The 24,726-nt window shown below is 31.4% G+C and overlaps 4 protein-coding genes across 4 annotated transcripts; 2 read left to right on the top strand and 2 right to left on the bottom strand.

Annotated features, from left to right (window-relative positions):
- Positions 1-222: 222 nt before the first annotated feature.
- LOC106720772 (protein Lilipod) lies at positions 223-18,591 on the top strand. Its single transcript, XM_014515558.2, has 10 exons — positions 223-543; positions 632-896; positions 984-1,211; positions 1,383-1,448; positions 6,279-6,431; positions 11,706-11,899; positions 14,015-14,176; positions 14,484-14,715; positions 14,870-15,026; positions 18,407-18,591. The coding sequence occupies exons 1-10, from the start codon at positions 481-483 to the stop codon at positions 18,549-18,551; spliced, it is 1,665 nt and encodes a 554-aa protein (XP_014371044.2). The 5' UTR covers positions 223-480; the 3' UTR covers positions 18,552-18,591.
- Positions 2,391-4,654, bottom strand: LOC106720773 (tetratricopeptide repeat protein 12). The gene is made up of 3 exons (XM_045678838.1): positions 4,350-4,654; positions 3,041-3,280; positions 2,391-2,618 (listed from the first exon to the last, which is right to left on the bottom strand). Exons 1-3 carry the CDS (start codon positions 4,629-4,631, stop codon positions 2,412-2,414), a joined length of 729 nt encoding a protein of 242 aa, XP_045534794.1. The 5' UTR covers positions 4,632-4,654; the 3' UTR covers positions 2,391-2,411.
- Positions 18,592-21,312: 2,721 nt separating the features above from the next.
- LOC106720602 (ribonuclease P protein subunit p30) lies at positions 21,313-22,259 on the bottom strand. The gene has a single exon (XM_014515320.2). The coding sequence runs from the start codon at positions 22,099-22,101 to the stop codon at positions 21,313-21,315; it is 789 nt and encodes a 262-aa protein (XP_014370806.1). The 5' UTR covers positions 22,102-22,259.
- Positions 22,260-23,149: 890 nt separating this feature from the next.
- Positions 23,150-24,683, top strand: LOC106720603 (putative malate dehydrogenase 1B). The gene is made up of 4 exons (XM_014515321.2): positions 23,150-23,297; positions 23,371-23,918; positions 23,996-24,467; positions 24,546-24,683. The coding sequence occupies exons 1-4, from the start codon at positions 23,160-23,162 to the stop codon at positions 24,681-24,683; spliced, it is 1,296 nt and encodes a 431-aa protein (XP_014370807.2). The 5' UTR covers positions 23,150-23,159.
- Positions 24,684-24,726: the final 43 nt, after the last annotated feature.

Here is a 24,726-nt window from a genome sequence, read left to right as displayed (position 1 = left end):
CTCAATTAATATATCACGAAAGTTAAACAATTTTATTGCCAAATGAAGTTTTAATTTTCTTTAATTCAGATTAATTTAACAATTGGCAATTTAATCCACAAAACTATTATAGACAAAAAGTTACTCTTTATTGTTTTAGCTTGCTTTGTAAGCCTATGGTTTCGCTTGTCATTGTCACTTGGTTTATCATTACTTGTCATTGTCTGTCTTTCAGCTGTTTCAGTTATAATAATTACAAAAAAAAAATTAGTCGTGTTGTAAATTGTTCATCGTTCAATTGTGTTAAATAAAAAGTTAATTTTTATACGTGTAAGGGTAAACCATTTTTTATTGCGCAAAATATTAAATGAAATCGTTAAAATGTGAACAGAAAAATAGATAAGTCTATTGTTGTGATATTTTATGATGCAGTGGTCAGTTTATGTGGGACACATTGTTAAGATGTTTATAAAAAGGTAAAAAGAAATCGAATGGTAAATTATGGATGATGAGGAGGCTGATTTGCGCGAGCAGATATTCCACAATAATGTTCGGGAGCAGATTGTAAGTGTGACACATATTTTACGTCGTCATTTAATGAAAACTGGTACACAATTTATTCGAATACTTTGATTTGTTCATTTTGTTGCAGATATTCTTGCTGTTATTTATATTATTATATCTGTTATCGTTTATGCTGATTGAGAAGTTTCGCCGCCGTGACAGCGAGGATTACTTCACAGCTGACGAGGATGAAGTCAAAGTGTACAGGATCAGTCTGTGGCTTTGTACCTTTGCCCTGGCTGTATCACTGGGCTCTGCTTTATTGCTGCCATTGTCAATAATCAGTAATGAAGTGCTTATTTTGTACACAGATACCTATTATGTTAAATGGTTGAATAGCTCTCTAATTCAAGGTTTGAATTTACAATGTATGATATATGATACGTTAGTTTGGGTTTTTTTTTTTTACTTAAAAATCTGATTTGGTTTTTGTGTTTCAGGTCTTTGGAATCATGTATTTCTTTTTTCAAATTTGTCATTATTTGTGTTCCTGCCATTTGCATACTTATTCTCTGAGTCATCTGGTTTCCCGGGGTGCCGTGGCCTACGTGGACGTGTATATGAAACATTTATAGTACTGGCGCTACTGGGTGTGGTGATGTTAGGCTTGGCATATGTCATATCAGCTTGGCTTGAAGGAGACAGATCTGGCATTGATGCTCTGCTTAGTAAGTATAAGTTTCTATTATTTTTTCAATGAGTAAAAATTTTAGGACATTGAAAGGTGAAAAGATATTAATCTTTGATGTACATTTTTCATTTATTAAAATTACTTTTAAATAATTTTAAACAAACATGTTCCTATTTTCATTTTTTTATGAAATTTATTTTGTTCACAGGCTTGTGGACTTATCTGCCTTTCTTATATTCCTGTGTATCTTTTGTGGGTGTTCTGATGTTACTCGGTGAGTCATATTTTATTTACATTTAATTTTCTTACTCTGTACATATGTAGTAAATTTTTATTGGACCTCAGGATGTAGTGTTGAAAAACATTACACACTTTTCATATCTTTTCAATAATTCCAGACACATAATGTGTTAAATGTCAATTATCAATCAATATAGATTGTGATTATTTTTATTTTTATACAAATTGGTTGCAATGTATATCTATTTCAGGTACGTTGCTGCCCAAATAAATTTCGTAATTCATTATCACAATTTATTATCTTTGTTTCATTATCTGTACTAAGCAAAGTATTAGTAACTTAAAATTTTTGGGATCTCTGGTTCATTCAAAAAATCCCTCTCAAAGTTCAAAGTTTTATTTGTCATAAAATGCTTTTTTTATTTGCATATTTATCTGTATAGAAATTAGACTAACTAAACTATCCTAGAAATTAGTTGATTCAGTTGTCTGTAAGTTGCACGAACAAAAATAACTCAATCCCAATTGCTGGGGCTTATCAACCCAAAACGTTATGTTTGAGACCTGACCCTAAACTTCATTAGTTCCAAAAAATAACTTTTTTCCATTAAATTATATCTGTAAATGTCTGTATTACGATTATCAAAGCGCACTTTGCCAATCAGTTTCTGTTTACGGTGCTTAGTAAATCAAACAAGATTATAAATGTTATCTTGTAATTGCCGATGCATTATCAAGTAAATAATATACTGTAATTTCGACAGTAATATAGATTAAGCATTCGGTGAAGAAATGAGAGACCCAGTTAATAATAATGCTGTAATAATAATTATTATTATTTTATTTTTCTTCAATGAATGTACAAATTAATTAATGTATGCTAATTTATTACAGACAATAAAAAAAATAACGTTTTAATTTTGCAAACATTATAACTTTATAACTAATAACAAAAAAAAACCTCACAAATCGCTCACTTATCAAAATGTAAAGGAATTCAGTCTTCATTATCTTCGTAATTTTCCTCCTTACTAAGAAAATAAGTGATAAGTTCGTGATGTTGTGGAAACATTTCCTCTACTTCCTTCTTACATTCATCAAATTTGTCAACTTCTTCCAATTCCTTGTATGCTTTAGCTTTGTATAGTCGAGCCTTGAAACTCTTCTCATTTAAACGCAATGCCCAGTCACAATCATCGAGAACCTTAAAATACAACACAGGTTTATTGGTAGCATTCAATTTGGCACGTCAAAAACAAATGTATTCTTCTGCACGATGTGCCAACTCATCCGCAAGATAATATTAACTGTTGTCGAAACGTGTTTCTAAGCTAAGAATAAAAATAAAATGATGTTATTGCATAATGATTGTTCATCGTTTTCTATTCGAAACCACGAAGGCTGATTTAGTCGCCTTCCTTGACGTTATTCCAATTACATTGTCGTTTTCCTGTTATATCCCTTTAAAAGAACTTTGTTAAGCAACTGAGGTCATTGTTTGTCGTCAATCCATGTACGTCTCCACTTGGGGATTTAATCTACTATACGCAAGTTGAGACTCGGACTTAGTCAACCACGTTGGTTAAGTTATGTAACAGTACATGTTTGTGTATTTGATTTAAATACCTTTTGATAGTTTCTCAGTTTGATGTTGGTGAGTGCACGATCACAGTACAACATGTGGTTGTCCCTAATGAACTCGATGGCGCGATTGTAACAGGACAGGGCCCTGTCGTAGTCGCCGCGTCGGAAGGCCTTCATAGCCTGTGTCTTCATTGTGTCCATCTTCTCGCGACGTATCTTGCGGTCTTCAGCACGCTTTTCCGCGTCTTTGCTAACCTCCGCCATCCATGCCTCTTTGCCCATCTCTCCCTGGAAAATTATTTTCAAATTACTCGAATTATCTTTATAAGTTTTTCGTTTCATTTAATTTCTGTCTAACTAAGGGCTGAAGTTCTGTGTTTACTTTATTCAAATTTAAATTATCGCTTGTTTAATAAAATAAGGCAAATCATTTGACGGCATTGAAAGATATTTGATATTTCCAATACATTTAAAATTTATCTTTGGTTTTTATTTATTATTTCCTAATCACATATTTCAATATTTTCTAATGTATTACAGGAAATACAACTGTACACAAAAAACTTAGTCATTATGTAGTTTGTAGAAGATAATTACGAAACGCTACTTGAATGGTTATTTCGTCTCTTTGCTTAATTGATTCTCGTTACCTAGGCATCTAGGTCAGCATACCTCGCGGCTTGGCGACCAACTTTGTGTTTGCGGAATGTTTTCTATTCCTATTGTGAAATAAGCACCCAATAGATTTACTAAATTGTAGAACTTACGTTAACCTGTTTAAATAGCGTAAATACGTTGTTTTTTACAAACGGCGTAAGCTCTTTTGACTTCAATCTAATTTCGTTATCTTTGAATTTGGGGGCATCTGCTATTTTTAGTATCTCATTAGCCCAAAATAATACCTTAAAACAGTTTTCTTCGGACAGAAATAATCTTTACATCACACCAACGCAAATATACGGGAGAGAAAACAAACGCCAATATTGATACGCATTCGAAAGCCAACACGCTTTCTACTAAACATAAATACATGCATACGAACATATCAAAAGCAACAAGCACGTGTAATACAACTATACTTAAAAAAAGTGAACCAGTTCGATAATGATTCATAGAAATAAGAAGATAATGGTCACATTTCTCACATTAGTGCTTAGAAACTGTTATGAGGTCACAGAAAACTATATTGTCTTCTTAAACCATTATATAATACAGCTACAAATTGCCCTTATAAAGTGTTCAATATCCTATCAAACATGGTCAATCAAGGTTCAAATTGTATTCAATCATATTTGTAAGGAATTCGTAAAATGTTAGTCGAAATAATGAAAACATTATGATACTGACTTACAGCATTATTAGTATCAAGACCTTGAAATGCTTTCTGATTTATAACAGTTCTATTATCTTTAAGTGTCATTTCTATATCTTCATCTGTAATAACCTTTCCTTCTAAATACTTATCAGCTAATACAGTAGCTGCATCAGCTTTGGCCTTGTCACCACTGGCAAGGCCTTTCACCAAGTTCGATACTTCGCCGATTCTCTTCATGAAATTATTCCATTCCTCGTCAAGTTGGATTTCTTTAGTGGTTTTCAAAGCAGGGTTCGATAAGATTTTCTTCGCGTTCATCGCTTACGTTTCGATAATAACTTGTTTTGTTATTCACATTGACATAACAGTAAACATAGCAACGGTTGTTAAGTTGTATGTCAATAAGGGTAGTGTTACACCAACCGTCAAATTGTTACCAATTTGGTATATTTTTTGGCATGTCGTATTCTGACCGTGATATATTGTTTTGTATTAATGTAAATGTAATCAACACAACAAAAAACGTCTTACAGTTTTTGTCGTCTATAAAAACAATGAACGATTAAGATATATTATAAATAATTCGTAATTATGTTAAAAGGTATAGTGTCTAAAGTGGTTTGTCTAAAATTAAGTGTACTTTGTATGTATGTATGTGAGACTATGTATCTATAATCTACCTTTTTCATTTGTATGTAGTTTTTTGTGAGTTTATATTATACAACTGTGTTCATTGTCATATTGTATGGTTGCGGAAGAGTTAACTTCAACAATAATTGTTATATCATCGCTTCATATGACAGTTAATGATTAGTATATCCCACTGAATAATTTTCAGGAGACATCATACTAAGATTATAAATGCGAATGTTTAGATGGATGGATGGATGGATGGATGTTTGTTTGAAGGTATCTTCGGAATAGCTCAACGGATATTGATGAAATTTGGCTCAAATATAGAACATAATCTGGAAGAACACATAGGCTACTTATTACGTTTGTTTTTAATTCCGCGCGGACGGAGTCGCGGGCGACAGCTAGTGTATTTATAAAAACTTCACACAGATATTTGCATGTTGCATAAACAAAATGTTTATAAAAATCAATTTTCAATATATTACTACCGGCTTTCTCTAATATTGTCTGAACGTTTTCAATAAACGTTAAGATTATATGATTATAAATAAGCATAAAGGTCCAAATATTAATTGGACGTCAAAGTCAAGTTCCTTGGGTTTTGTGTTGATATATGTCTATATGTGTTGGTTGTACTTCAGTTAAACAGTTATCGGAATCGAAACGTCAATGAGAACATCAATTATTTACCACGACTATTTTTAATCGATATTTACCGTGTCGGTAATAAAAGCTTACTCGCTTAGGCTAATCTTAGTCGATAATAAATAAAAATGTATGAAACTAGTCGATATCACTGCTTTTTCACTGTTGAATATTTTTTAATCATCAATAATAGATGTAATAGAGATCGTACCTTTAGTTTTTACAGCAGAAATAGTATGGGGATAATGAGGCCTGGTTTTAATCCCTTTTCCTTTCTCGTCATGGTTGATTTGACCGAGGAGGGGACCCATAGGGAGAGGATATATCCTCTTTCTGTGCGACCCCACCTCTGTCGATTAAAGGTAGGCAACGCATCTGCAGTTGCGGATGCCTATGGGCAACGGTCGCTTCACTATTTAGTTGTATTCATGTGGCACTTGCTCGTTTGTCATCTTATGATATATAAGAAAAATATGCTTGTGTTTCGTCAGTGAAAATCCACGAAAGAGAAACTAGTTACATATATAGATAATGATTGCCTTGTTTTGTTTGAATTGTCGTGTAAGCAAACATTGTCTATATAACTAGCATTGTAAATAATTCTGTCTAATATTTTGTATTGTAAATAATTCTATCTATCTTTATTGCATATTTTTACAACTGATCATTGTGATATTTATCCAGTATGCACCCCTTTGGGCTTCGTGCGTCTCTTCGGAGTGATAAGCGGCGTGTTGGTGAAGCCACAATTCCTGCGAGACTTGAATGAGGAATACTACGTCTACTCGTTTGAGGAGAAGACGATAAGGCGCAGGATCGACACATCTGTTGCCACAGGTCAGAATTATTTGAATTAGTACGTTTGAAATCAAAAAGTGCATGGAGCCGCTTATTCGTTACTTCATAGGCGTCAGATGTCAAACTAATCATCCTTAAATAGACATATTATAACTTGTCTCTAAATTTAGATGCAGATAAAAAACGTTGATCGTATTTTATTATCTGGGATTAAAACAAATGAAAATGTTGGCATTGTTTGAAGAACGTTGCCAAATGCATTATCTATGTGTATTGGCTGGCAAACGATTTATAGCGGAGCGGGATAATAGTTTCGCGAATAATCGGCAAGTTTAAAATTAGCAGTTCGCATATTTATTTATACAAAGATTTTTGTTTAATAGAACGAGTTCGTAGTTTTAATTAAATCTTCGCATCGCAATCTTTATTTTTATTGAATAAGAAGCTTCATGTTTATTCCGGCTGTTATTATGTCCATAGAAAAGAAAAAATAATTTAAACCGGTTCGGATACGTAACTTTTTATACTTATGCCTGATATGTACGTAAAACAAAATTTTTATTGGCCTTTAATTATTTTTATTACCAGCGATTTAGTTAGTTAAAAAAAATCAAATGATGTAAATTATTTAGTGATTTTTTAAATCTCTGAAATTGTGCTAAGATATTTTGTTACTACGTAGTTGAGCACTAGGAAATTTATTTAGCAAAATTAATTTTCTGAAGGAGGTTAAAGTTTGTGTGAAAAAAAAAAATTACACAAACACTTTTTTGTGCGCGCACACGCTGAAGATATTCTGGGTGACTATAAAAAATATATTTTTGCATGTTTTGATTATTTAGTCTGGCATTACCGGGTTCAGTTAGTTAAAAAAATCTTTGGCATTATGTACGTAATGCATAAATCATACAGTCAAATCTGATGCGACCTCGACACTACACGTCGACCTTCGTACTAAGTTTGATCTCTACGTGACGCACCTACAATTTGATGTTTTTATGTACGTAATTGTTTTTACCAAGACTTGTCTGTCCGTAAATTGTTTTGCATATTCACAAATAAACGTTCAAGTTTTCTTGTTCATTTTGATCCTGTTATTGGAAAAGTTAAAAGTAGAGAAAAAAGGTTAAATAAATTTAAAATTTATTGGTATTTGATAATTTGCATATTAATATTTACAACTAATATTTTTCAATATTTATAAATAAAATGACAAAGTTAATATTATCTCGGTAATAAGAAATTGTTTTATTCTTAGTTTACTAATAATTTAAACAAGTCGCTTAATTTTCTTTGTTTTTGGTATTTTCATTTAAATGTGTTTTTGTGTTTTGCGAGTTTGAAGTTGTTGTTTCGAGAAACTATTTCGAGTTAGAATAAATTATTCTTATACGAGTAAATAATGTTGATAGATTGAAATGTAAAAACAGCAAGTGTATAAAATTGTACATACTCGTGACAATATGCTTGCGTAATTATCGTTAATCTAAATTAATTCAAGCAACAAAGGTACAAATGAACGATATATTTTGTATCTTGTTAGTGTTCTTTAGTGAATTTTAACAGAGAATGCTCTTTTTTTATACCTTGAGGTAAAGTGACATTGGTGTGAATATCTTGTTAAGGTTTTCTGCGGTTGTTTGGACCGCAAGATATTGACTTGCTAAATCAATACTAAAAATTATTACTGGTCTTTTCAACTTTTCAAATTTCGCATATTATTTACTTATACAACTAAAAGTTAATGTTCTGTTGTCTCGTTCCAAATAAAATTGTTATCTGAAATGTATAAATCTAAATATTCATTGCCTTATGCTACACGTTGTCCTTTAAACTAATAATTTAGTATAGCTTTCGATAAGATATATAACTATGGTATATTTAAAATCTTCCGGAATTGTTCCGTGGTCTATAGTAATCTATAGACCTAGCATAGATTCCCGGATTCCTGGATACATCAAGGCCAAGTTTGGAAAGAATTTTGTTATAAAAATATTTATTATTCTATTCTATTGGGTTAATCAGGTAAGTTTTTTTATGGTTAGGTCTATAATATTGAATTTTTACTTTTTTAAAATAGATATTTTATAGTCTAGTGGAAATATTTTCGTATAATCTGACACATGTAGGTTTAATTTTAAGTCGTAGTATCTGTACTGATAAAGTCAGTTTTAGACTTTAACCCCAATTATTTTTTATTATTTTGATGTATCATACAATAGTGTAATTGTTTTTTTATATAACATTATCGAGTGCCATTTATTAGTCATTTCTTCAAATCTATATTTATAAAAGAAAGTCGTGTTAGTTACACTATTTATAACTCAAGAACGGCTGAATCGATTTGACTGAAAATTGGTGAGCAGGTAGCTTAGAACCAGGAATAGGACATAGGATAATTTTTACCCCGTTTTTTTTTTTTTTTTTATTCCGCGCGGTCGGAGTCGCGGGAAAAAGCTAGTTTAATATATGATTACATATGAAATAGTTTAGCTTTCTTAAAATATATATTACAAATAGATGCATTGTCTGTGATATTTCTGTTTATCGTTGAAGACACGCAGTTCGAAAGTACTTACTGGTTGATAATGGTGAATGATAGCTTGACCTTCTGTATATAGCAGTGCGTGCGGTGAGGTAGCGGCTTTTTGTTTACATTGTGAAGGGCTGACAAATTAATAAGTGAAGTAAACTGTTCTATATATAAACTACGATTATTTATATCATTTCAATGTGTTTAGGACTTTGTTAAAACTCTTTGTAACTTCTGTGGGATCAATTTTTTTAGTCTTAAAGGTTGGTGATAAACTTTGTACTATCCTTGTAACAAAGGTCTTGTAGAGTTAACATCAACAATAACTGTTTTTTATCATTATAGTTAACTGTTATGTTTTATATAATTATTTTGTAAGAAATTAGTATAATCATAGTTGTGTAAATTCCTAGCAAATAAAAACCTAAGCCAACATCAATAATTTGACTTCAATTAAATTATTTTACTTTCGTGTTGTAATAATAATAAAGGCTAACACTATACAGACAGATTCCCGTTCATGTTTAAATGAAGATTAATGTAAATGTGATGTCTAAATATTGTCTTTGCATCTTATCACTTCTATCTCGTTTCTAGGTCATTGCTTTTTATAGCCTTACGACAAATATTGCCGGGGACACTGTTTGTGGTGCGGTATGCTATCGGTCAAACGATACTTCAGTATTTGTTTATTGCATTTATGTTCTTGAATTCATATCTTAATCTGAACCACTCATCCCTTTTAGTACTACTTTTGTTACATTGACTACACTTATAAATGTAAATACATATTGACTTGGTCCTTCATATATACATAAAATGATAGGTAGTTTACGCTTCTATATATAGTTTGTTATATCAATTTTAAAACTCCGTTTAGAAGATGGCGCTTGATTAAAAGTACTCGTAAATTAATTGGTACATCTTTTTGTGTTGACCTAAAATGAATGAGTACTTCGTCATAGCTCATCATTGTGGAAAGATCGATCGGCGTTTTATTATTTTTTTGTTTGTGTAGAGCACCGTATGAGCAGTTACTAAACTTGCAATTTTGCTTATGATGGACAAAGAAAAATATTCCGTTTACAGGCATAGTGTTGTGCGAAGTTTGCTGTGATTTGAATATATCAACGGATGTTTTTAAAAAAAAAACTTGAGAGGTGTCAAGGGACACCCGGATGGAACGAAGTTCCTTTCGATTAATTAGTGAAGGAATCAATGTTTATTCTATGAATAAAAAACTTAAGTCTTCACAAGAAGTACATTTTATTTCTATGAATTTTCGTTTTATATTGTCACGTCGTTGACATGGTGAAGTAGCGCTCATTCGTCGTTAACATACTTACTATAGCAAAAAGTGTCGTGACAACTTTTCGTATGAATTTTTTCCGTCTAGCCCCCTTTCACAACGCGCGATAAGGAACTTCGTTCCAATATTTTTATTTCGTGCATTCCTTAAGTTTGTTAATATAATAATTTGGTACGGTCATAGGAATTCTATACAATAGGTTGATACCAATGAGTTTAAATAAATCACGTAATGTTCTAAGGATGTAGCCGTGTCATTGAACAATGCCGGAGCACAAACAATCTTATTGTTTGCGATTACCGTGTTAACTGAGCGTGTATACCATTTTCTATTTGCGTAGAATTTACTGTACGGAAGTTAAAATAAAACGATGAAATGTTTGTTCATGATTTGTTATTGTTGAAACTTCCATCGTTTTTTATGTGCCTTATGTCACTTCAAGGTTAATATACTTTAAAGAAATACACATTTTTAACGGATTGAAAGTACATAACAGACTCGAGGCTAAGTCATACGTAGTAATGGAAAGCTCAGGCTTCTAGGTCTTTGTTAAGTATGTAGACATTTTAAGGAGTTACTTAAAGTGTCGAAGCGTTTTAAATAAATGTAGATTATATATTTTACATACACATACATTTAGGTTAAGCAATGAAGGGGACATTATCGTAATTAGTGGATGCGTCGTGCACATTCCTAAGGTCAATGCACGTGTATACCGCGCGTTGACGTTGTTCCGCAGGTATAAGTATATAAAGCCCTGTCCAAAGATAACATCAGGGTTTGCTCAAACCTATGTATTATTTTTTAAACAAATTATGTGTAAACTTCATTAAGGAAATGAAAAATCAGGGTCGAGTTGAAGAGAAGACAGGGAAACAATACTAGAAAAAAATAAGAACGTCATTAATTTTAGTAAATTACCTAAGAAAAGGTTTTGACGTTTTGATACTTAAAGTATTAATGGTGTAGAGTGTAGTGTGTTATTAGTAGGTCTGTAACTTAGTAATACTCGTATAACTAAATCAATGTGAATCTTTTAAGTATAGTTCGCCATTCAGCCTTTCTCAAAGAAGTCTAATATTAAAAAGAAATAAAAAATTTGTAGTACATTTCAAAGGTTAAAATGAAGAAGCCCTGATATGTGTAATAATATCGTGACCACCTACTCAAATGGCGATTAGTTATAACAAATTATTATAGGTCGGTTAGTGATAAAGTTTGCTGGAATGTCACGTAAAGTTTATAACATGCCTTTTGTATAATTTGCCTATAATTTATATATATAAACATACATTTAAATAAAATTAAATAAGCAAGTATTCTTGATGCTTTTATTTGTATGGCATTAGTTACAGATAGACTGACATACAGTTTCATCAATCAAATTGCAATTGATCAGAACCACAACATATTTGCAATAATGCTCTATGTACACCCTGAATAATAGATATATATCTCGTTTTTTCATCAGGTGCTGGCTACATATCGCCTGAGCCGATGTACGTAGACCACGGAGATATATCCGCGCCGGTCAACGCTAACCTATCCCGCGCTAAGGATGTGATTGACCAACATTGTAAAGAGACGCCATTACTCAGGCTGCGGAATGGTGCCCTACAGGCTGGTCTTAATGAAAGGCTAGAGAAGATCGTAGCCATGAGAAAGGTTGGTTTAAGACTTTATTAGCTATAAATCCTTAAGATGGCATTTTCTTGTCTACTGGTGGTTAGTTTGGAGTTTCTAGGCTCTATTAAGGTGCAGAAAACAGTCAAAGGCTTCATTTGGTACGCCTGTGACATTGCTATATGTTATTACTAGTTGTGCAAACAAACGACTCATATGAATTTAGGTCAAGGGGCCCCCATTTTAGATGACGGAGTTGTTCTATTACAGGGACATTATATTGCTAACAGTCAATTGTTAGATTGGCTATCGTAGCGTCTGTCGGTAGAGCAGTCGAATTGAAACTAAAATACTAATGCAATATAGAACAGTTTTGAACGTTATTTATTCAAATATTCTCATATTTACTGAGTGCAAAATTGGTGTTTTAAAGTAATGATGGTTAAGATTATATTTTCACAAGTACTAATAGTTTTTTTCTCTCCTTACACCTGGAAATCAATTCAATTCGTCTTTGGGTTAATGAACCCCTATTGAATTGAAGAAACATGCCGAGATAAGAAGTTATTCTTGTTCAAAAACAACACCTTTCTCATAAAGTGTCAGAACAGGTCTCATTTATATTTTTGCTGCTTGATGTTTTTATTTTTGGATATACAACGTAAATGTTAACCGATATACTTTGACTGATAAACAAGCTAAATAAAACCTAAACTGTGTTTTTAATACTGTTTAGTTTAACACGTGTTTTAACCCTTTGGCCGTCGGTAATTCGTGTTAAGGATGTCAACGTTTTTATAAAAAAGTATGTTTTAACCTTAAATATAACTTAAATTCGTATTTGCCTTAATCAGTTTATTGGATACAGTTAAAGAATTAAATTAGGTTCCCATTTAGTCTTAAAGATAGTCACTATTAATGCTATGATTTTAACATTTACCCGAAACGGGATTAAATAAACGTTCTCCAATTATTTTACTAACAGTGGGTTTCTGACACAAGACTCTTATTAAGACCTTGTCTCTATTTTGTCAAAGACAGAGATGACAATATGTTTTAATTAAAGACTGTGGTTTTAGAAACCAACGGTAAACTGGTTATGTTATAAACATTATTTTCAATGGAGTGTGAAAATAATATTGTCACGATTTAAAAAAAACATAAAACAATTTCTATTGATTACGTGTAAGGGTAATGCGAGCGTTTTGCATAATCAGGTTATATGCGCCCTTGTAGTATGACGAAATAGTTGTGTTAAATTACACATTGTTAATATATACACGTGTAACTTATCAGTTTAGTATTTTGATTTTAAACCTTATCCTGTAATATATGGTACTTTTATCTCCTATACAATTTTGACTGAATTTTGTAACCATGAGGTAATAAAATAAAAAGAACTGTTTCCACATACCTATATTTAATTATTATTGCATAACGCTTTCCATCGTAGAGATGTGAATGATGAAATTTTGATGGGGTTTTCACAATTCATTTTATTTGTATAATTCGAGATGAAACATGTTCAAATCTATTATTAATATACGCAAGAATTATTGAAACAAAACAATACTGAATGATGTTATGCTTTAACGCTATTTGATCAGCTTCATTCGTGATTAACTCCTATTGTTATCACAATACCATCTACCATGTTATCAATTAGTCATACTAACTGGCTCGTGGGAGATCACTTACGTCATATATTTAATACTATAATATATACAGTATTTGGTATAAGTTATAGATCTGGAACAAATCTAGGTTCTCTGCATCAATAAAGACTGCTGTTTTATCACGTTCAACGCCACTTGAAATGTTTCGTATGAAAATGAACTCGCAAGTCGGCGGCGACGATGGACGTGTTGAACGAAGTATTCTATCTAGAATCTTACTAATATTATAAATTCGAACGTTTGGATTTTTGGATCTCGATGAAATGCGGCATAGATGTAAAACATAGTCTGGAATAACATATAGTCTACTAATAAAGTAATTTTTTAATATCGCGCAGACGGAATTACAGGCGACGGCTAGTTCGAGTTTTTTAATAAACACGATTTTCCATAGAAAACGACATTAAAAACATTTCTTTTGGGATACAAAATCTACTTTATTACAGCTAGTTGTTACTAATAGTTTGATGTGTAATTACAGGAGGTTGAAAAGCAACGAAAGACATCGTCGCTACAGCGCAACGTGGTGTACCCATTGGCCATGTTGTTGCTGCTGGCGCTGACCGCTATCACTGTGCTTATGGTGCTGCAGAATGCTCTCGAGCTGCTCATCGGTATTAAAGCACTGCCGCTCAGCACACGGGTAAGCCTAAAAGATAACTTACAAGCTTGCCATTGTTATCAATAGACATTCGTAAAAATTAAGAGTTGTAGATCTGTTGCTACTATGTAGGCTAGGAAGAAGGTGATGATGGAGATGGTACGAGATTAAGATACATGCCTTGACAAACGAAAACGTAAATTAACTTATATTTGTGTCAGTCTTTGGTGAGGTCGTTGCCCCTTCAGGTCAATTCCCTTTCGATGCGATTACAAATACTTTACAGCTCTTTTTTTTAAATACAAATTGAGGTGTTTTGTGATAACATTATAAATTGTTGTATTGTCAGCAATTCACGCTTGGAATAGCTTCGCTGTCGAAGCTGGGCTGGGCGGGCGCGACTCTGGAGGCATTCCTCATCCTGTACCTACACGCGGCCTCGCTGACGGGGCTGGCGGGCCCGATGGCCGCGCTACGCCTCTCCCCTCGCGCCCGACGCACGCCCCTCAGGAAGATCATCGGCGCCTGCGCAGTGCTCGTCGTCTACTCGACCGCGCAGCCGCTACTCGTTAAAATACTCGGTAAGATACCACGATTCTCGTCTAATCTCAAAGTTATGTACTAAATTCATCACCAACCAAAAATAAAACAAAATTTTTACATTGCAATTTTCAAAAAAAAAATACTAATCAAAGTATTTTAAGCACTACTAATAAATTAATGTTTCTTTTGAAGGTATAACAAACTTCGATTTGTTAGGCGAGTTCGGTCGCATCAAGTGGCTGGGTAATTTCAAGCTGGTGATGTTCTACAACGCGCTGTTCGCGGGCACCGTCACCCTCTGCCTCGTGCGCAAGTTCACTGCCAGCGTGCGCCGCGAGCTCTACAACAGGTTGGTGGAAAACGTCAACACCGTCGCGCATTGCGTCTCTTTCCTCAACAACTGACAGCTGTCACATGTCACCCGCACGATACAACTCGAATATGACGTAAGAATTAGTGTTGCCAGTCTTAAGTGTAATGTGCTATAAGTAATTTTTTATTTTAGTAGTTTTAAATTTTGCAGAGTGCACAATAGCAGCACGGGTAAAAAGTTATTTGAGGATCAATTAATGGTTTTTAATGATTTGAGACTAAAAATGGAGTCTTATTATTTTAAATTATCCTATTTTAACGTTTTCTAAACATCATAATTGTTTATTACAAAAAGTAGAAATAAAATGTCTAATGTTTACGTATAAATAATGAAATATATACAAAATTTATATAATTTCTTATTATTTATTAAGTTCTATTTATTTTGCAAAATAAAGTTTTGTGAAATGAGTTGACATTAGTTCTCGAATTTATTTGAAATAATGAAATTATAAAATGGAAAAAAATTGAAAAAATTGATTATGTGATCTATAAATTATTAATTGACATTTAAAAAAGCTTTCAAAGTTCTTGAGGAAAGAAATTTGCGCGAAACAAAACGAATTACGATTATTTTTTAACCAATGAGACTGAATTTGTTAACTAGTATCGGTTAATTTGTATGAACGTGAGATTATTTATTTTTACGTATGATTTGTTTTTGATTGGTTTAGTGAAAAAAAAATTATTGAATTTAATAATTTAAATGCCATCATTTATGTATTTAGTATTGACTAAGTTATGGTTAATTAAGTAAGCCCAGTATAAAGTAAATTTCATGTATAAAGCTATTATTTTAAAAAGTCAGGATATTAAGTTTGGTGGTTAATCTTCTTAAAGTAAAATATTTAATTAATCTCTTGGAATAGTTTTAGCCAGAATGATTCCAGCATTTATTGCGTTTTTTATAATCACAAAATAAATTTGAATTTAACAACTGTGGTCACCTTTTAAGGTAACACGATCGTAAACTTTATATTTTATTAGAAAAGACAATTAAAGACTGTTATTGTTTTACCTTTTTTTTGCTCAATGTCATCTTTAGATCTGCAGTAAACATAGAGTCTATTGTTTTAAAACCAGTAATGAACATATTGAAATAAAATTTAAACACTATGGTTGAAAAAAAAAACTCTATGGTTGCTGAAGACTTGTTCATAGACTAGTATTAAAAAAACTCATGTCATCATCACTAACGCACATTTACGCTATGGAATATTATGTGTGCGCTTTCTCATTTTATCTTTAAATATAATTTTACATAAATTCAATACGTTATTTTTACCATTTGAAGTACGTTGATAAATAGTTGTCGTGGCTTATAATAGATTTTATGAAAGCTAATTTATAAAAAATTGCCTATTATTATTATTAGTCTGTTTTAGAAAAGTTATGTATGAAATAATTTTAACAAGATAATATTAATTTATACAATTTTTACAACATTTTTGTATAGCAACTGAATATAAAAGGAACGCGGTACACAGATGGCGAAAAAATTGCAAATGAAACGAACTAAAAATATATATTTTTATAGTAAAAACAAGGCTACTATTAGTTACTATATGGTATCCAGATATGTACACAATAAAGCTATAGGATTTTCACAAAAAAATTTTTTTTTTTTCAAACTCGAAAAATTTTTTTACATATTCTAGTACTGAGTACTTAAACAGCGCTTTGCATCTTGATAATGCGAATTATATGAACTGCTTAATGTCAGTTTGTAGCGAATATTTTGCTTAGCGACTGTTTTCAATTTATAATAAAATTATTATTTAAGAAAAAAAAATTAAAATTTTTTTTGCTGGTTGCGTAGATTCGCCGTCTGTGTTTTGCGCTCCGTAACTACGGTAATTTCACACTGCCATATTTAATCTATAAATCAGAATTTACAAGTAAAGAAGTTAGTTAGTAAGATAGTAGAAAAGGGTAATGTAGGCCTCTAAACAATAGTCATCACAATCTTAGTTTTTGCTTCTTGTATAATCTTGTTCCCGTAATAGATACAAATAATAAACTTGTAGCCTATTTCTATACAAAATTAATAAATCTTTATTATCGTAGAACTATTACATTATTCAATGATTATATTAAAGTTTTAAAAAAAAAATCTTGTGACATTTCAACGCTGTATAAATTTCATGTTTGTGTACGTGATCAATAGTAATTTTATGTACAATTTTTAATGATTTTTTTCCTTTATTTTACGCTAATTTTAACAGAAATTATTGTCTTAATTTAATAATATGTTTTACAACAAAAATTTAGACATTTTTGGTGCTATCAATAGACGAATAGATTGCACCAGATTTTATAATGTTATATTCTGCCAGATGACTTATGTTGTTAATGTACTTAGCTGGTAAATATAACGGTAAGTTTCCACTGTCGACACATATGTACAAAAATAAAAAATTAAAATATAAACAGGTTTATGTTTTCGTACAGGTGTACGACAGTGGAAATTGACGGTTAGGAAGTTTGTAAGCACCGTATCATTTAATTTTATTCTAATGTATCATAGAGTGTGATTTTTTTTTTACATTTTGTAATATGTACCAAACATTGAGATTGCATTTGAAAATAATATAATATAAAAATCGATATTGTTCTTTTCATTTATCCTCGTAAGTAATCAGCCACCTACACATTGTTCATATTTTAATCTATAAAAAATGTAACTAAAATATCTTTTTATATAAACTAGATTAAAAAAAAAATATTTGAATTTTCGTTTTGCAAGTTAACAAAAATTCGCCTCCAATCGTTAAGTAACGTTTTCGCTTTGATTTCGCTCATTTTGTCAATAATCGCTTGTTTCTTCATACTAACGTCTAATATACAGTTTTCACTTGATTTATGAAAATACCCACATCACCGGTTCTATAGGTTGAGACGTGTTTTACTTCTTTATTCAGTCTCGTTAGGTTAAAATGTATTTTCGTTTAAAAATATAGTTTTCCGATGACTAGTTAGGTTTTAATCTTTATGGAAAATATACAAAAAATGTTATAACTATTGAAAATATTCAGTAAGATTTAGTACAACGAATATGAAAAATCTCAACAAAATATTAAAGAATTATTGGATTTATACAAGTCTGTGTGCTATTACATAAGTTCGTCTGAATTCACCTGACAATATGAAAGTAGACAGTTATTTTTAACGAATTGACTTGAAATAGAAAAGTCGAATATTCAGAAGCAAAGGCTATGATGGTGTCATTTGGAAGTCAGAAATCCTTGTATACCTGTTAACACGTTCAATGCTACAACGTTTTCTAAGCCCTAAAACCACAGGTCAAGTTGGTGGCAATGAACGTGTTAATTAGTTTATTATTTTTTGTCCATACAGGTTTAAATGGATCGCAGATTTATTTACATTACCTGAAGAATCTGCTGCTATTAAGTCTCCTTTATCTGCGCGTTCATCGGTTGAGAGGACTGTGATAAACAAGGAAGAAACAACTCAAAATGTTGAACATCTTAAAACGGAATAGATAAAAAATAAAACCTTACCTTAAAAAAACGAAAAAAAAAGTGTACTGCCGAAGTTATTCAAAATTAAGATGTTTTTAATAAAAATCAAATGCAGGGTGTTATTTTCTTTGTTGTGACTATTGTCTTTTAGTCAAGCATGCTAAATTTGAAAAAATGTGATAGTTTAAAAGCCTCACAAAAAATAAAAATGTAGTACAAAAAAAGTTTTGTGTCATAAAATTAATAGACCAGTAATATACAAATATTTAAAAAAAAATCGTTTAAATCCAGCCAAGCAAATATATAAAGTTAATATTTTAATTGGAGTACACAAGCCTATCACTTGTTGCAATTGGTCAAATAAATCTAAACAAGTGAAATTTCAGTTTACCTCCGACTACCCTCATTGACATGCTTCTACTCATTTAAGGCTGTGTTACCACATGATCTATATGCACAGGTGGGCACAGTTAATCGAAAAGTTAACTTCGTTAATCGTTAATTCGTTAATTAAAAAATTAACTTCGTTAATCGTTAAAGCGTTAAATTCTCGAAAATTTAACGCAAGTTAAAGTTAATCGTTAACAGTTAACCATACCAAAATTATACATTCAATTTCACAGTTATTGTGGCTACACTTGTTTAAAATAGTAATTTGACTATACATTCTATAACGAATTAGTATTGGAAACAAGTATAAATGTATTATAGTATATTTCATTACGAGTGCGGAAAGCCTGTCATTGCAGAGTTCCGACAAATGTCTACCCGAGCCGAGGCGCAGCCCAAGGTGAGGGTTGACAGTTGGAACATGTTGTAATGACAGTTCCGCACGTGTACTAAACAACTATTTAAATACAGTTGCGAAAAAATGAAGCAATTTAATAGAATAATAAAAACACTAAACTCAACTAACTAAAATGTTTGAAAAATGGCGCCAACTGTAAAAGAATACAAACAGAGATTTTTTTTTTGTTTTCTTCACCCATTCTGGGTAGGCAAAGGGAACTATGCCCAAACGGCCAAGTCTTCAGTAGATTATTTTTATTGATATGAAATGAAATTGAAATTTAATGAGATGAAATAAAATGAAACCTAACCTAATTCATTGAACCAAATCATTAAATCTGATATTGTAACACATTAGGAACTTCTTTTTAGAAATATTTGCATGAATCATAAAAACTTCAATGATTTTTTTTTTGTAAAAACTTTGTGGTTGGTTTTTTCTTTTTAATATACATTATTTTGACAGTTGGGAAAGAGAACGCACGAGTTTGGAAAAGCTAAAGAAAAAGCACGAGTAAAAAAGTGCTTTTAATACAGTTGCTCAAAAAGTGGCGTATTGCAGGGACGAAGAGCGTTCGGAATGTGGGCTACTACATACTCGTGCTTTTATATACTCGTTATAAAATATACTATTTCCTACCTTCTTTTGATTTCACGTCTTTCCCGAACGCTCTGATGCATCACACTTGCACGCGAACTTCACATATATCAATTATCGACTCGTTCGTTCACCATTCGAGTCGCCGACAGTCGCCCAATATAGTTCAACTTACCTCGTGGCGTGGCGCGTAATTTAAACAAAATGACAGCACGTCTCTAAGTTTCTAATTTAACGATTAACGGACTTTTTTTAACGGAAGTTGAATTTAACGGAAGTTAACAAAAGCGTTAACACTTTTTGAAGTTAACTTAAAAGTTAATCCGTTAAGCAAAATGTTAACTTCGTTAATTAACGATTAACGGATTAACGAGTTAATGCCCAGCTCTGTCTATATGCATATTTATTCTACAGTACTTCAATATGCTTAGTCTAAAATTATAATAGGCTTGTAATATAAAGTTATAGATGAAAAAAATCTATAGCACAAAATATAGAAGTTTCATTTGTGTTAATTTGATAATTAGGTTATGAAATGATGAAATATTAACAAACTTGAGCTTTAAAAAGTAATTTTTATTGTATATAATGATTACATGAAATGTGTTTTGATTACAATATTGAAGTCTACAAAATTATTTATATTAAGTTACTACAAAGACTCATTATGTTATGGTTCCTATTTCTTTGACTTATTCTATATTTATTAAGTTTAGCATACATCAATGAAAATGTTACCTCTTAATCTATTATTATTTATAATAAAAAAGTTTATTTCAATTTTGGTTTTAAAACTGTGATAAATATGTAGGATACAATTTGATTTTATTTATCAATATTTATTTAACAATACTTATGCAGTGTTAAAAATTAAAATATCAAACTGTTTAAAAAAGAATGTGTAAACAAAGAGATTCAAATATATAAGTTATAGAGTGGACATTACTAGCAATCTCCATAATCACTCTTATCATCGGTTTCCGAGACCAAAATTCCCTTTAACATATATAATATATACTGTATTTTATATCAAAGATATTGAGAGTGATGATTATATGTTTTATATAAAGATTTTGGTGCCAGAAACCAATGGTTAATCATCAGAACAGCTACCTGTCACAAGTATAAAACTAGACAAACAAAACTGTACTCATAGTACATCTATTTGAGAGTATTGTTTGGTTCAAAATGTCCAATGTATGGATATAATTGTCTTTGGTATGGTCTTTTTTCAGTACACAAAATGATGCAACAATTTGTTTGCTATAAATATGAAATAATCGCAAAAAGTGAAATGGTTCCAACATTTACATTTTATGCCAATGTAGATTTTTTAATCTTATTTCTTATATTTAAATTTACAATATTACAAATTATTAAATAAAACCACTCAATTACTCTTTAAGTGTTTTATTTTTTTCTTTTTTACCATGTGTCACTATCATATAATGCTTTCCACTTTTCCTTCCTTCAGCTTTGATTATAAGTCGGCGAGCATTATTTCTAATAGAGTCCAAGCTCTGATTACTGTTCATGCCCAATATAAAGCCAAGGTTAATGACATCGTGCACCCCTCTAATGAAGTTATAATTATCTGCTCCACTTGTTATAACAATGTTATTTGACTTGCCAACAGCAAAGTAAGTGTGAGCCATGCTTATAATATTTTTTCTTGCAGTAGAATCTTTAATTGCTGGACTATACATAAGTTCAAAGAACAAACCCCTTTCTACTGCTTGATTGTATAACTTACGGCTGACTTTGAAAGACAGCCTAGTCTGAGGGTCGAAAGTGATAATATCAACATCAAGACTGGAGCATGCATATTGAAATGCTTGTAATGTTTTAGGAACAACAGCTATTATATCATATTTCCTAATATTTTCAGAGTGATTGAACTTATGGCTAATGCTAGATTCTGAAAACTCTATTGTCACTCTCTGAAGAATGTTAATTTCACCTTTGTTTAAGTCTTTTGGAATGTCTACAGGATCCGGTACAAAATCTTTTTTCTCCTTTGTTTCCCCTTTCCGTTTTTTCTTTTTCGGCTCTTCACTTACTTCTTCTACGTGTGTATTAATAGCAACTGTATTAAGCCCTAATTTCTGCAAACAATATATTTTACTAATGTCGCAATCCCTGCTGACTGATAAATCACAAAATCCCCAATTTTTTTGCGCCATATCTGGATACAATGTAATACAATGTACTCAGTTAAAAACACTGGTCGATCGATAAGCTATGTTATAAACATAACCTTTTTCAATATCTTAAAGGAAATATAAATTTCATGCGTGTGCACTACTATTTTCTTTAAATTTTAAGGATTCACAAGGATACACAACTTCGATGTTTAAGTTGTTTTTTTTAATATATACTTCGCAACAACCGCATAATAAATCGCAAATCGAGTTCGAAATCAAATTGACATCTGACTTTGACATGTTACAACTCCATAAATCATAAATTGACATGATCATAACTCAATGTGTGAATGTGAATGTCCGTGAATGTGAACAAAGTGAAGCAACATCTTCGATTTTTCATTATCATTTTTAGCCGACTTCAAAAAGAAGGAGGTCATCAATTCGACTGTTTTTTCCCTTTAAATATTAAAACTTGGTTTTTAGGGTTAAAAAAAATTGCTCCTCCAAAGTATTTAAACAACAACTAGCATTCGGTGGTAACTAAGATATAGATTTTTATAAAAAACCTCTTAATTACTTTTATACCATAATAAATGCAGGCATTGACATTGACATCGAATTGTCAAAGTATTTTATTTTAATTGCTTGGTAATCGTGGCGTAATTTTTAAGTTTGTAATAATTTGATGTGTTAATAATGCTGAAAAATAATTATAGCCGCCGAGAAAAAATGTATAGACAATTAACGTAGGATAAGTTTAAAATACTGGATTACATCACATTTGTTTGTTGGATGTATTGACGGAGATGGAGAGTGTTGCAATATCAATGAAGATTGTGGCGCCCTGTTATACTTTTAGTCTGGCCACTGACACTGACATCTATACAAATTAGATAAATGTACTGACATTTTTAGAGATCAGTGGGTCAGGCTCACTAACCTCTATATTCGATATCTATGGTCGGACTTTAAATTAAATTTTATTTTTCGTTAAATTTTTTGCATTTCTTAATTTAAAAACTTTATTTTTATCATATTATGTCAAATTTGAACTTTCAACTTTTATTTTACGTCTCCTTGAACGTTATAAAAATATGGGAGTGCAAATAATAATATCGGGAGAATCTCAATGCGAGTCCTTTGCGAAAATATGCGCAATTGCTGACTATCTTTCTCAAAATCTACCAAATTTTTGTTACAGAATAATAGAAAAGTCAGTCATAGAGTGGAAGGTAAATGATATCTCACTGAAATTTGACATCATTGGATAAACTTATTTAACTATTATTAATTTCTATATTTCAGACTTGGCTTTGTAAAATAAACCTCAGAAATAAATGGCATCACAACGAATCTCCTTTGATTTGGAAAGAGTTATTAATCGAAGGAAGCAAACCATATTACATAGGAGGTGCTTCAGAGTTTTTAGATTATTGTTATTCATATTATCAATTTGAAACTTATATCTCCTGCGATAGATTTGAAGGTCTTATAGAAAATTTTAATCAATATAAGAAGAAAATAAAAAAAGGAGTTAATATTGATGATTACGAATCTAAGAGCGCTGCAGAAGACTCTGCAAAAAATATTACTGTTTGTATTTCGGGAGCAAGTCATCCACTAACTATGTACATAATATCTGGTCTATTAGATATGCCTCTTGGGCACAAGAGTATTGCAAAAATTTTTATCTATGACAAAGAATATTCCCAAACTTTTTTGGAATATGTGGAAACTGAATGCAGCTATGTGGGTAATAATTATCCTGGTAAAGTCGTGAAATACACAAACAAAATGGGTATGGCACTTGCAAGTTGTGATTTATTAATTATAATGGATTACGTGCCATTTAGGTAAAAACATTCATTTTTGAATTATCATTTCTTGTAAAATAAAATATTATAAGCCACTAGTAATTTTCTATTTACAGCCTTGATGTATCTATTGGCGATTGGCTCGCCCTAAATGCCCGCTGTCTTAAAACATTAGCACCGATGATAAATGCTTCTGCTTCTCGAAATATGTATATAGTGTTACCTAACCTAGGACCAGCTTGTTACAATGCCACTTTGTTGACAAAAATACTAACAAGTATTAATAAAAAAAATATTGTCGTTGTAACTTCGGATTTGGGCTTAGAATTAGCACCCATAGCAGCAGAAGTAGCCGAAGTAGAAATGAAAAATATGTTTTGTCCGCCCGTTTGGGGATTCGTAGGAATAAACCATCTTGTAGATATTAGAAATACTATTCATAAGTATAATGCTTTTCAACCATACAACAGATATGTTAAAGTAAGGCAATCTTCGTTGTGTGTTGGAGTTCTAACTCCGGAATTTAGAACATTAGAATATTTATTACATTTTAATGAAAATTTGTGGACGAAGTTGTTGGAAGCCAAAGTATGTAATGAAACTTACGATTTTTGTTATCCATTTTCTTATCACACAAAGCATATTAATCTTATTTTCATATTCCAGAAAAAAGCTAATAATGAGGAGTTATCGATTAATAAAGCTATAGCATTGCTAAAATTTGTTCAAGTATGGCTCTCTGGTCCAAATTCGGATGATATTCTATGTTTGGGGGTAGTATGCAATGGTATGTTCACATGTTAATTTAAATTGATGGCAATGAACTCAAATCGTTCCTTTAATTATT

This window comes from Papilio machaon, chromosome 8 (genome assembly GCF_912999745.1).
Source record: "Papilio machaon chromosome 8, ilPapMach1.1, whole genome shotgun sequence".
NCBI lineage: Eukaryota > Metazoa > Arthropoda > Insecta > Lepidoptera > Papilionidae > Papilio > Papilio machaon.
Note: the sequence above shows the minus strand (reverse complement) of the source record. Positions and strands in the feature narration are given on the sequence as shown.